This window comes from Giraffa tippelskirchi, chromosome 2 (assembly GCF_054371585.1).
Source record: "Giraffa tippelskirchi isolate mGirTip1 chromosome 2, T2T-mGirTip1v1.2.pri, whole genome shotgun sequence".
NCBI classification, from domain to species: Eukaryota; Metazoa; Chordata; class Mammalia; order Artiodactyla; family Giraffidae; genus Giraffa; species Giraffa tippelskirchi.
The window spans coordinates 139215070-139229565 of NC_137276.1; the positions used below are offsets into that span (position 1 = coordinate 139215070).

Genomic DNA, 14496 nt, shown 5'->3' on the forward strand with positions numbered 1-14496 from the left:
GTGCTTACATACAGCAAGCACTGTATATATGGGTTTGCTGTACATACCTAATTTGTACAACAAACCCATGAAGCAGGTAATATTATACTCGATTTTGCTGATGAAGATACACATTTTCGTGGGATTAAGTACCTGTCTAAGGTCATACTGCTAGTAAGTGGCAGGATTAGCTTTGGAACTGAAGTCCACCTGTGAGATACTTACTCTGGCCTCTTCCGTGCTGACCCTCTCCACCCGCTATTGTCATCAGCATTCTTCTTCAGATTCTGCTCAACCTTTTCTTCCCCTGGGCTTCACAGCCTCCCCCAGACTCTCATAGCAGTCTATTTATAATCCTCTAATTATACTTGTGTGTGCTGTGCTCAGTCACTTCAGTTGTGTCCAACTCTTTGCAGCACCATGGACTGCAGCCTGCCACGTTCCTCTGTCCATGAGATTTTCCCGGTAAGAATACTGGAATGGGTTGCCATGCCTTCCTCCAGGGCATCTTCTTGACCCAGGGATCAAATTCGTGTCTGCTGCAATGCAGGTGGATTCTTTACCTGTTGAGCCATTGGGAAAGCCCCTCTAATAATACTTAGCAGGTATTTGCTTTTAATTAAGATATAATTCACATAAAATTCATCCGTTTAAAGCATATGACAAAGTGTATGTTCACAATGTCATGTAATCATCACTACTGTTTAATTCCAGGACATTTTCATCACCCCAGAAGAAACTCCAAGATCATTAAGCAATCATTCCCCATTCCCCATTTTCTCCAATTTCTGGCAACCATTAATCTTCTTTCTGTCTGTGTAGACTGGTCTATTCTGGACATTTAACACAAATGGAATCATACAATATGTAGCCTTTTGTGTCTGGCCTCTTTTTGCTTAGCTTAATGTTCAAGGTTTATCCACGTTGTCAGATGTTTCAGTACTTCATTCCTTTTTGTTGTTGTTGTTTAATTGTAAGTTATGTCGTACTCTTTTGTAACTATTTTAGGGATGTACCACATTTTGTTTATCCATTCTTCAACTATAATGAACATTTGGTCTGATTTCACTATTTAGCTACTATGAATAATGCTTATATGAACATTTGTGAACTAGTTTTTGTGTACACATATGTTTTCATGATTATAACCAAGTTCTCTTGGTTATATAATTAGCAAAGAAATTGCTGGATCTTGGAGAAGGAAATGGCAACCCACTCCAGTGTTCTTGCCTGGAGAATCCCAGGGACAGGGGAGCCTGGTGGGCTGCCATCTATGGGGTCGCACAGAGTCTGACACGACTGAAGCGACTTAGCAGCAGCAGCAGCAGCATGGTAACTTTATGTTTAACATCTTGAGAAAATGTCAAACTGTTTTCCAAAGTAGTTGCACTTCTTTGCATTCCCACCAGCAACATATGAGGGTGCTAGTTTCTACACATTCTCTCCAACACTTGTTACCATCTGTCTTTTGATTACCATCAACCTAGTAAATATGAAGTGATTGAGCTGCATTTCCCTAATGACTAATAATAAATATTTTTCATGGTTTTATGGCCATTTTTATGTCTTCTTTGCAGAAATGTCTATTTAAATTCTTTGCTCACTAAGAGAAACTGAGTTGTCTTTTTTAGTTGTAAGAGTTACTTATGTATCTGAATGTGTGTGTGGTCACATCTGACTCTTTGCAACATGATGGACCACCAGGCTCCTCAGTTCATGGAATTTTCCAGGCAAGAATACTGGAGCGGGTTGTCCTTTCCTACTCCAGGAGATCTTCCCCAGCCAGGGGTCAAACCCACGTCTCTTGAGTCTCCTGCATTAGCAGGCAGATTCTTTACCACTGTACCACCATATCAGACATCTTATTTGCAAATATGTCCCATTCTGTGGGACATATTTTCACTTTCTGGATGTATCCTTAGAAATACCAGCATTTTTAATTTTGATGACGTTTTCTTTTGTTAGTTGTAGTTTTGGTGACAATCTAGAATCCATTACCTAATCTAAGGTCACAAAGATTTACTACTGTGTTTCTTTCTAAGAGTTTTATCATTTTAGTTCTTATACTTAAATCTTTGATCTATTTTGAGCTAAGTTTTCTAAATGGTTTAGATACAAGTTCAACTTCATTTTCTCATGTACAGATATTCAATTTTTTCAGCATCATCTGTTAAAACAAATTAATTCCAACCTCCTGTCCCCCAAAACTATTATTTTCCCCGCTGATTTGTCTTGGCCCTTAACATGTGTGGGTTTTGTTTGTTTTTTGGTTTACACTTTCTAAATTTTTATTTTGAAACAAAATAGATTCACAGGAAGTGGCAGAGATGACAGAGAATATGTGTTTTTAAGTAAATATTGACACATATTTGTTAAGGTGAACTCCTTGAGGGCAAGATTTTTTGCATTCCTACCTGCATGTCTCACAGAGGACCATGACATAGTAAACCCTCAACAAACAAGTTCAATGAATGAAAAGCTGATTTGAGAATCCTACTGTCAACTTCCAAATAAAAAGTGCCATAGACTTTGTTAGGTGCTGGGAAAGTTTTATATCAATACATGAAGTCACAGTCTAGTAAGTTTTTCAGGGGGCCCAGAAGTTTCCAAGGGGTCCCAGAATCTTACAGTCCTAGACTGGAATGGGACTCAGAGATCATGAAGTGAAGAGAAAGTTGCTCAGTCATGTCCAACTCTTTGCCACCCCATGGACTATTCAGTCCATGGAATTCTGTATAGAAATCATGAACCCTCTCATTTTCCATTTTCTAGGAAATGCAGAGCTTGAAAGGCCTATCTCATGTTAATTTGCCAGAGGATCCCAGGTCTCTTTGAAATTACATTATGACTTTACAACTTAACAAAGGATTTTTTTCAGTTGGTCCTCGATAAAGCATTTTTTCAGTTAGGCCTTGATAAAGTCCTCTCCCAATGAAAGACAACTACTTTTGTTTCATACCACTCTTATCTTCTCAGATAACTGCTATCAGAGACTTAAAAAAATTTTTTTTGCACCCTACCTGGGTAGAATCACTCCTTTCTCTGAATTCTATAGCTATTATTTGCTCTTCCACAAATTAGCAATTTGTTTTGTACTGCCCTGTTGCTTTGGATTTTTATGTAATCTTGAATTGTTATTTGTCACAGGTTTGTGTGAACTTCCTAAGGAGAGTACCCTAGCTAGAGCCTGGGGCAAAATTTGTATTTACATTTATTATATGAAACTTAGAGCTTTGTACCTAGTGGACATGCAATAGATGTTTTCTGATATTATTTGTATTTTTATATAATTCATTTTGAAAATAAAAAGCTATTAGGTTTAAAGTTTCATTCTGTTTTTCCCTAGAGGCTCAGGGCGAGAGGCTCAAATTGATAAGTACCTTCTCTCCTTTGGACAATTGCTACTGACCCTCTACTTGTTTTCATAAAGGAATGACAATACCAGAGAACTAATAATTAGTACACATACATATTTCAGGGCTTCCCTGGTGGCTCAGACAGTAAAGAATCTGCCTGCAACAAAGGAGACCTGGGTTCAATCCCTGGGTCAGGAAGATCCCATGGAGAAAGGAATGGCTACCCACTCCAATATTCTTGCCTAGAGAATTCTATGGACAGGTGAGCCTGGCAGGCTACAGTCTATGGGATCACAAAGAGTTGGACATGCCTGAGTGACTAACTTTCACTTTCAAGGTACATATTTAACTATTTCTTAATATTACTATTAAAAGTTTTTAAATCCTGCTAAAAGAATAAAGATGATTTGTAGAATTCTCCTGAAAACCCAGTAAATTAAGCTATCCCTCAAGGGAACTTTGAGTTGTAGTTTTTAAATCACTGAGTCCGAATGTAGAGAAGGAGGGACTTCCCCGGAGCTCCAGTGGTTGAGGTTTCCACTGCAGGGGGCACGGGCTTCAATCTTTGGTGGGGGGAATAAGATCCTGTGCTGCCTCATGTGGCACGGCCAAAAATAAAAAGAGGAAGAAAAAAAGAAAAAAGAGAGTAGAGAAAGAGATCCTGTTTCTCTTATTGCAAGCTTGCTTTCCAGTTATCAGGTGGAGGAAGAAGATGGAATAATCTAACCTTATGTTGAACAGTGTTGCAGAACATAACCATCTCACCTGGAATTGTTTAATGGAGGTAAAATAGAAAAGGTGGCTGAATGGAAGAGTCAGTATGTCTTGATAGGATACTCAGTACATGGTCTTGCATCTACTGGACCACAGTGAGCCTGTTAATGGATTATGATAAGAATAAATTATGTGTAGATTATAGTGATTCTCTAATAACAATGAATCCAGACAGCATTTTAGCATGTGATTAGATCATGGAAAACAAAGAGAAAAGAAATCAAAACTAAGAATTTTGTGAAGTTAATTTTCTTTTCCTCATCCGCCAGAAACCAGTCCTTGTTTCAAATTCATGGTACACTAAAGAATAGAAAACATTGGAACAATGATACAAATCATTGCCATTTCAGTACTTTTGACTTCATTTGTAAAATGAGGCTTAGATTTTCTGCTCTTCAAGCTGCCCTCAGGGGGACCAGCAGTATCAGAACTTTTAAATCAGAATCTGCATTTTAACAAAAACCCTCGGCCTAATTTGTATGTTTATCAGAGTTTGAGAAGCCAAAGTAACTGCCAGCTAGTTAATTCTACCATCCCATGATTCCTGTTGGAAGATTCCATGTTGGTAAAAAGAGACTCACTTTTTTAGGAGTCCTGTTTGACTTGAGTAAACAGATCGCTTAGCAAGTTGAACTAACTTTTCAGGTCATAGCTTTAACAAGGCAAAGCTGAAATAAAGACTTGTTCTGCTTGTTTGGTGTCGTCAGCTTCCTTCCTCTGACACTAAGGTTAATCTTAGTGTCTAAGTGGACATAACCCAGCAGAAAATTATTTCAATATAATTTAATATTTGTGGAATACCAACAATTTTCTCGGTGCCCAAAAGAATTTAGAAGGTAAGATTCCTGCTCTTGAGGCACCTAGGCAAGATGGTCACTTTGCTTCAAGTCTGTGATCTTATTTTGTTAGGCTCACTGTGGATGGTGATTGCAGCCATGAAATTGTAAGATGCTTACTCCTTGGAAGACAAGCTATGACAAACCTAGGCAGCATATTAAAAAGCTGAGACATCACTTTGCCAACAAAGGTCTGTCTAGTCAAAGCTATGGCTTTTCCAGTAGTCAATTACCGATATGAGAGTTGGACCATAAAAAAAGGCTGAGTGCTGAAGAACTGATGCTTTCGAACTGTGGTGCTGGAGAAAAGACTCTAGAGAATCCTTTGGACAGCAAGGAGATAAAACCAGTCAATCCTAAAGGAAATCAACTCTGAATATTCACTGAAAGGACTGATACTCAAGCTGAAGGTGAAGCTCCGATACTTTGTTCACCCAATGTGAAGAGCCAGTTCACTGGAAAAGACCTTGATGCTGGGAAAGGTTGAGAGCAGGAGGAGATGAGGCTGACAGAGGATGAGATGGTTGGACTTGAGTCTGAGCAAACTGCAGGAGATAGTGAAGGACAGAGAAGCCTGGAGTGCTGCAGTGCATGGGGTCACAAAGAGTCAGACACGACTGAGTGACTGAACAATAACATAGGCTGATTCATAATTTGTTATTATCCAGGATGGGAAGCCATACCAGTTCAGTAAAATACCTCATGCCTAAGTCTCAGGGTGATAAGCACAGTGTGGAGGAGAGCTAACAGGCAGCTTTATGTTCCCTTTGACATTGTGCATGTGATTAAGCAGCCAAAAATCATTACAGGCTATGAGTTCTGCTTTTTCCCTTGATTTCTCTGTGGCCCAAAATAGGATGTGGTTTAATTCAAATTCAGCAGAAATTTGATATGAAAAGATTTGAGTCCAGTGGGAAGTAGGTGGAAGTGGCAGAGAAAATGAGCTAGTCTTCTGTTAGAGGGGAGAGGGGTTGGCAACCTTGTAGGGGAGAGGAATTTACTCCAGAGACTGTGAGACAGAACTCGGTTACTGAAGGAGGCCAGTGCTGGGGTGCTGAGCTGCTGGAGTAGAAGAATTTATTAGATAAATTTACATCTTCAACTGGAAATGCCATCCTCAAAAACAGGTTTGCCTTTTCAAATTGGAGGGTAGCTTACATTTAATGGTTGATTATTGTTAGGGACAGCATACTTGGTGTGCCAACATCATTAAACAATGGTACTTCTAAAAGAAGGCTGTATGTTTTTGTTGTTGTTGTTAAAGGTTTTTTTCACTATTTATTTATTTGCGTCAAGTCTTAGTCGCAGCATGTGGGATCTAGTTCCCTGACCAGGGGTTGAACATGGATCCCCTGCATTGGAAGCACAGAGTTCTAGCCACTGGACCACCAGGGAAGTCCCAAAAGTTTGTATTTTTTTTCTGATGGAGCCTTTTTCAACCCGTCATTTACTAGTCAACTTTGTGCCATTCAGTCAAGCCAGACACAAGTGGATTCTTCTGGTTCCTGAAGAAGACTCAAGAGCTGTTACAATCATTCTTTGTCATTTACTGGTGCAGAGTTTCCAATTTTGCCTTGTTCTTCTCTTCATTGGTATATGTCCTGATATCCTATCTGGGTTGTAACTTTCTTAAAAAGGAGAGAGCATAGTGCATGCACCAGTAAACCCCATAGGAGTTAATTATGTTGAGATTTCTCAGACCTCTTTGGCTATTCAGTAACTTTCATTAAATACATGTTTGGTTTTATCTCATTCATTTATTTTGCTGACTCCTCTGCTTCATGGGACTCTCCACTGATAGTTCATTAAAACAAAGCCATTTTATTTCAGGCAAAACAAATTAAGGCTCAAACTGTTATATGTCATTATCTGTAGTGTGGGAGTGAGACTGGGGAAGTGCAGTGGAAATAAGTGTATGTGGCTGGAGTAAAGGGAGTACCCAGATAAAGCGGGCGATGTTGATGGGGCAGTGAGAATATAAGAGAAAGAAGGGGGAAGGGGAGTCATGGGGGTATTGTTTGCTATCTATGCTAACTCAGTAAAGTTAATTAACAGAATACAAACTAAACTCTCTCACTAACTTCAGCTGTCAGGACTCCAGTCAGGAGTTTGGGTCATGACTTCTGCTCTTCAAGGTTAAGTAAAACAATTAATGTGAGACTATTAGGACACAATGACCTGTGTCTGTCATTTATTCCTTCAGCAGGTTATTTCTGGACATATGGACAAGCATTCTGATAATGACAAAATGAGAGAATGTTGGACCAAAATATTTTAAATCCCTTAAGCTGATGGATTTGAGCATTAATTAATTTTTTTCAATTAAAGTAATTGTAGTAAGCCAAAAGGAGGTATCATTCAGCTCATTCAGCCCAATATTTATCTCCACAGGTCATAAAGTCTGTCCAAATGGTCAGGACTTGCAGTTTAAACACTTTTCTCTCCTTTTAGTGACATTATCACATACTTAGTAAAACCACTAAAGAATGGTGAGTTAAGGGAGGCAGGGTTTCAAAATTGCAGGTGTTAATAAGCACCATTTTAAGTATTGGGTTGGCCAAAAAGTTTGTTCCAAACAAACTTTTTGGCCAACTCAATACAACAGAAAGAAAAACGACTGTCAGAGGCTTTTTCAGAATGTCTACCGTTGACTTTCCGTTTTGGATCATACGATTCTCAGCTGAGAAACAGAAATCAAAGATCCAGCAGGAGGATTTATCACCTGACATAAAGAACATGGCAAACAAATTTTCATATTTGATTTTGGCTTCAGAGCACACTGGTGGGGCTGGTTAAGATTGAATGGGAGTCTGTTCTCTGTGTCTGCATCTCCACTGCTGCCTTGCAAATAGGTTCATCAGTACCACCTTTCTAGATTCCACCTGCATGCGTTAATACACAATATCTGTCTTTCTCTTTCTGACTTACTTCAATCTGTATAGAATAATAGAACAGAATAGAGAATAATGTAATATGGAAAAATATACATTACCATATTTAAAATAGATATCAAATGAGAATTTGCTGTGTGACACAGGGAGCTCAACCCAGTGCTCTGTGACAACCTAGAGGGGTGGGATGGGGTAGGAGGTGGGAGGGGGTTCAGGAGGGAGGGGACATATGTATACCTGTGTTTGATTCATGTTGCTATATGGCAGAGGCCAACACAATATTATACAACAATTATCCTCCAATTAAAAAAAAGATTGAATATAAAGGTCTACCTATTCTGATTAGACATTTTCTTGCTAGCTCAATCTGTAGAAAGGAAGCCAAATTTCCCTAAAGATATGATTAATGTGATGCTAGGTTCCTTTTAAACCCTTTTACAGAGTCCCGTTTTCTTTAAACTAAAGAGATGGCTCGATAGTGTCTCATATTCTGTTACTAAGAATGACATAATCTCTACACCTTGATCATCCTATATGTTTAACTGTGTGTGCTTTATCTAATTTTAATTACATCAAATTGACTTTAAAAGTTAAAGTCAGAGCACTTCCAGAATGGACACATGAGTAGCTCCCTTATATTCTCCCCAATGAAACAACCCTAACTGGTAGAAATTATAAATAAAAAAACAACCATTGGATCAGACTATGAAACAATTTTATGCCCCAAAGCATTGTCAAAAACACTGGAGCAATCAGTTGCCAATTAGTGGCGGTTAACATCTGGGAGCTAAACCCCAGCCAAAAGCTTGATAGGGAGTTGAGGAGAAGAGACAGTCAAAGAGATCAGACTAAAATCACTGTCATCCCCCAGGGGAGGGACCAGGAGTTGGGGTGACAGTGTGCATGCCAAAGCTACACCCTCTGAGGAGAGACACTAGAGGCTGCACACTGTGGAGGAAACAGACTCTAGTGACCTAGTCTGGTCAACTCAAAAACAAACAAGCAAACAACCACAGCCAGCCAAGGAGCCGGTTTGGATCAGTCTTCAGAGTTGCTACAGTGGAAAGGTACGGTTTGCAACAACAACAAAAAGAACATGAGACATACAAAGAAACAGGCAATGGGACCCATACACACCCAAACTGTCTTTGAAAGGACATGTATATAAGACATAGCAGACAAAGACTTCAAAGCTGCAGTTATAAATATATTTAAAAAACTAAAAGAGGTCTTTACTTGTGGCTCAGTAGTAAAGAATCCACCTGCCAAGGCAGGGGACACAGGTTTGATCCCTGGTCTGTGGAGATCTCACATGTCTCAGGACAACTAAGCCCATGCACCACAACTAGTAAGCCTGTGCTCTAGAGCCCACGAGTCTGCTTGACTACTGAGCTCTGGCACCACAACTACTGAAGACCATGCACTTAGAGCCTGTGCTTCGCAACAAGAGAAGCCACTGCAGTGTGAAGCCTGTTCGCTGCAACTAGAGAAAGCCTGCATACATTAATAAACACCCAACACAGCCAGAAAAAAATTTAAAAAAAAACTGAAGGAAACCATGCTTATGAGTAGATTCAAAATTCTTCAACAAAATATTAAAAAACTGAATCTAGCAACATACAATATAAAAAGGATATGTCATAACCAAGAGGGATTTTTCCCGGGAATGCAAGATTGACTTACATCCAAAAATTAGTGTAACATATCACATCAATAGAATAAAGCACAAAACTACATGATAATCTCAATAGACACAGAATAAGCACTAAACAAAACCCAACACCCTTCATAATAAAAACAGGTAAAAAACTAGGAATAGAATGGAACTTCCTTAACCTGATACAGGGCATCTACAAAAAAATCCAGAGCAATAATCACATCTAATGGTGAAAGACTGCAAACTATCCACAGAAGACTGAGAATAAGACAAGAATGTTCACATACTTCTCTTTATTCAACATAATACAATAGCTTCTAGCTAATGCAATCAGACAAGAAAAATAAAAGATATACAGATTGAAAAGGAAGATGTAAGTCAATCTGTATTCTAAAATGGCATAATCTTGTACAAAGGAAATTCTAAGGAACTCATCAAAATACTATTAGAACTAATGAACGAGTGCAGCAATCCAACCCAGGATTCAGATAAATCGATTGTATTTCTATACACTAGCAATGAATAATAAAAATAGTATTAGGATGGGAATGCAAGTTGGCAAAGCTACTATGAACAACAGTCGATGTTAACAGTTTTAATGAGGTTAAAAAAATGCTGATGCGGGCTTCCCTGGTGGTTGGTCTAGTGGTTAAGAATCTGCCTACTAATGCAGAGCACACGGTTCAATCCCTGGTCCAGGAAGATCCCACATACAGAGGGAGCAACTAAGAGCCAGAGCCACTGCTCTGCACCCAGAGCCACTGCTCTGCAGCAAGAGCAGCCACAGCAGTGAAAAGCCATCACACCTCAACGAGGAGTAGCCCCTGCTTGCTGCAACTAGAGAAAGCCCCCATGCAGTAACAAAGACCCAGTGCAGCCATAAATAAATAAATGATGATGCATGGCTAGTTGGATGGCTTGACTGATTGGCTAAATATTCATTGCGCACCTGTTCCATGCAAGGGAATATACAAGGGCCAAGATATGGGGGCCGCAGAAGGAAGAAAAGTCAAGTCTTCCATCATACCTTCTAACTGAGTTTCTTCATTACATTCATTATTACATTTGTTACATATATTTTTACTACATTTTTTCCATAAAAGACGCTATACTGAGCCCTTAATCAAATTCTTTCCCAAAAAGGTACTGTGTAATTGAGATGATTTATGCAGTTGGAAGGAGAATTCAGCAGAGAAGAAAGTCTAGACTGTGACGAATTCCAATCATTTCCAATGTCCTCGGATGCCCAAGGTGGATTCAGGATTTGCACGCCAAAGTCTCCTGAGCACGAGCGAGAGACAGACAGCGAGAAGGCGGGGCTCTCTACTTGCAAGGAACCTCAAGTCCCAGAATTCCACGGGGACTCCAAATCCCAGAAACCCGCACTCCGAATCTACCCCGAGTCCCCAGCCCGCTGACCGCGGACGCGACCAAGTTAGGAAGCTGGGGTGAGATGCCGCAGCACTTGTCTCCAACCATGTTCGTAGGGAGGGCTTTTTACAGAACTATAGTTATTTGAATCTTCACGTTCTCTCAGTTATAGCTCCCACAAAAGGCCCCCTGCCAGAGAATCTGATATAATGTTCAGCATCCCCCCACTCTCCCTCCCCTTTGCCTTGCTCCGGTAAGAATGGTTCAGCCGGACATTGAGGCTCCTTGATTTGGATCGTTGGTTGCACCCGCCCTCCCCCGGAATGTGGGCCTTTGGAGCGAGCGAGGTGGGAGGGGCGGAGGCGGGAGGCGTGCAGGGCCCGGGCGGCTGTAGAGGCAGAGTCCGCCGCCGGCGGTGGGAGGAGCCTTGCGGTTCCGGCTGCCTAGGCGAGGCGACACTTGGGTCCGCGCCGCTGGCGGGGACGACAGGTAGACGAAGGGGCAGCCGCGGCTCCGCGAGAGGCTCGAGCTGCGGAGTCCCCTGCGGCGCCCGGCGCGCCCCCCGCACCCTCGGCCTCCGGCGAGGCGGGGGAGTAAGGAGATGCCGACCCAGAGAGACAGCAGTACCATGTCTCACCCGATCGCAGGCGGCGGCATTGGGGACCATTCTCACCAGGTCCGGGTGAAAGCCTACTACCGCGGGTGAGTGTCCTGCGGTGGGGGTGGCAGGGGTGGGGAAAGACCAGCTCGGCTTGGCCTGGAGGAGGAGCGAATGTGGGGCTGGAGATGTGGGAGGAATGGTTTGGGCGGGCTAGTCGGGAGCACTCGGGATGGATGACCGAGTGGTCCGGGAAGGAACACCGGGCACTCGATGGGGACACCCCCATCCATGGTGGTGTAGGACGCCCTGGAACCGCCCGGCTGAGAATCCTGAGTAGGGTCCAGGGGAGGAGCTTTGGAGTTAAGTAGGTCCCCCTAGTGGGTTTGAGAGACTCGCCTACTAAGATTTACAAAGAGCTTTACGTCTTTTAAGTCTGGATGTATTGGGGGTTGAGAGTCGATTCTTGAGTGATGCTTTAGTTAACTAAGTTTACTATTAGGTTTAAAAGACGGGATTGCTTCCGTTTGCTGACGCTTTTGATTACCAGCAGGCTTATAGCCTCTGGTTTTCAAAGTCAGATTTGTCTTGATGGTATAGAATAGTTTCCGACATATATCAGGAGTATGATCAGGCTGCCAGTATATTAGACGTAGGGGTTATATTTGAGTAAAGTTGATGTGTTTCCAGGGATATGCATTAGGTACTAGGTCTCGCCTAGGTTAGGTTGTATATGTGTAAATTAAAATTCGTGAACTCTTCTTTGTCAGTGTTGCTTTAAGTCTGGTCTGGTAGGGTGAGAACTGCAAGAAGAGAAGAGGGTGAGCGTAGGCAGTTTTAAAATCTGTGATCTTTATTCATATTATCACCTAAGTTACAACTACTGTGGTTGCCAAAAATAACCCAGTCCTAAAATCACAGTATTAAATCATATTCCGTAATCAGTAATATGAAGTGTCCCCCTTCCCTTGAATTCAGTTGTGGTGTGAAGTTTTTTTGAGATAATTACATTTGGGAACATTAGAAAGGTGAACTGTTAGTGTGAGCATAAAGGTTTGAAGCTGAGGGCCAACAGAAAACCCAACTTCTGTGGCCTGTCTTACTGCTTGTCCAAGCAGAAGTAAATTGCTTTAAAAAAAACTCAAGCACTAGGAGGTTTGAAACTGCAGTGCATACTTTTACATTCCTGAGAGGATCAGTGAAGATAGCAAACTTTCAAAATGCCTCCCTTGTTTTGATTTCAAAGAAAATATAAGCTCCTGTGTGTCTTATTGATTTGATAAAAGGATTTATTATATTGTTTGCTGCAGTGAAGCCTCGGGCTCTGTTTATTAGCTTGACTGTATTCAGGAGTAGTTAAAGGAGTTATTTTGGACAGTAACAGTGGTTTTGCTTAAATTGATCAAGGAAGTCTTGATTTGAAAACAATAGCTCTGTACTTTGCACTGGAAAAAAAATGCTTTGTTTCCTTTACCTTATCTTTAATTTGACAGATGAGATATTTCACTTTAGAATCTGCTCTCTTTAATAAAGTTGATAGCCTGTGAGTTGTCAGGTACAGAGAATGAAGTATAGTACCTTTTCTTTTTTTATAGTGTCTGATTATTGACAGTTTTAAAAAGCTAGATTTACACACACACAGTAGGAACGGGCAAATTGTTCAAAAATATAAAATGAAAAGTGTTCCCCATCCAGTCCTCCCAACCTCAAGAGTTAACTACTGTGGACAGTTCATTTCTTGTTCTTCTGGAGATTGCCTTTATTTCTTACTTTAAAGTTTTATACTTCCGTTTTGTGATTGATCAACTTTAGATGGTATCTAGTCATTCCTTCCTCTGAAAGATGAGAAACTGGGTGCACCCTACACTTTGCTTCCTTGCTCCCCTATGCCTCTCAATTTTTTATTGTTAAACTATTATTTTTAGTTCACTGGTTTACTTCTCTGACTCTTGACATTAAATTTAGGCAGTTTTCAATGATTCCAACTATGAAACATGAAAATAGTGGTTTTTTCCTTTTTTCTCCTGTTTTTATTAGTTTCACAATTGCAAATAGGCCTTGTGCTTAATTGCTCAGTTGTGTTGGACTCTTTGCGACCCTGTGGATGGTAGCCCACCAGACTCCTCTGTCTATGGAATTTTCCAGGCAAGAATACTGGTTGCCATTTCCCTCTCCAGGGGATCTTTCCTACCCAGGAATTGAACCAGTGACTCCTGCCTTGACAGGCTGATGTTTTACCACTGATACCATACAGGCCCAAATAGTCCTCATAAGTATAGAAATTAAAAATTGTTGTAAGCTTCTCCTTTGCAAAGAAATCTAAGTCTGCTATACTTTAGAATGTAGATACTGCTCCAATTATTTTTTTTTTAAAAGGAGGATAAGGACTTCTAACCCTGTTAATGCTTGACTAAAATGTCTCCAAGACATTCAGTTTAACACTTTTTTTTTGCTTATTTTTAAAAACCCATGAATTTTGGTTAGTAGTGAATCCACCTTTTGCCGTTCAGTGCTTTTATTCAATGAAAGCTTTCTAATAGTGCCTTCATTTCAAGCTTCATTTGAAGACAACATCAGCACTCCAAATTGTTCCAATTTCTGACCTCTGAAATTAGATCTGTTAAGATTATATGTTTATTAACAATAGCCCAAACTGATGGTTATAATATTGTGTAGTCAGCTGCTCATTACTACAGATGAAACTAAAATGAGTCACCACTGAGGATAGTTAATAAACAGCTTGGCTGTCTAGAACACCTGCCTGATTTTTAAATAGAAAATTCTTCCCTTACTATCAAGAAATGTGAGGACAATCTGCATTTGAAAAAGTTTCTTTTCTTTCACATCATCAGAATGGCTGTTATGGGAGTGTTTTTCCCTTATCCCCTTCTAACAATATTTCTTCCCAGTGAATATTGAAATCTTGGAATAGCCAGAATTTTTTAGTGAATGAATTGCTGCCCCTTTCAATGTTGTTTAGTGTTCTCATGTTGTTAAATTTGTTCTTAGTGCAACTGTGCTGTCTCCCTAGATA

At 40.5% G+C, this 14496-nt stretch overlaps 1 protein-coding gene across 7 annotated transcripts in view; it reads left to right on the forward strand.

The window, feature by feature from the left end:
• Nucleotides 1-11222: 11222 nt before the first annotated feature.
• Nucleotides 11223-14496, forward strand: part of PRKCI (protein kinase C iota) — a 67263-nt gene continuing 63989 nt past the window's right edge. For all 7 annotated transcript variants that reach the window (XM_081570870.1, XM_081570869.1, XM_081570867.1 and 4 more), the window contains exon 1: nucleotides 11223-11566. Coding sequence is in view for 1 of the 7 variants with exons in the window: in XM_081570866.1 (XP_081426992.1) it covers nucleotides 11466-11566 (101 nt within the window). In the remaining 6 variants the exon portion in view is untranslated. The remainder of the gene's footprint in view (nucleotides 11567-14496) is intronic.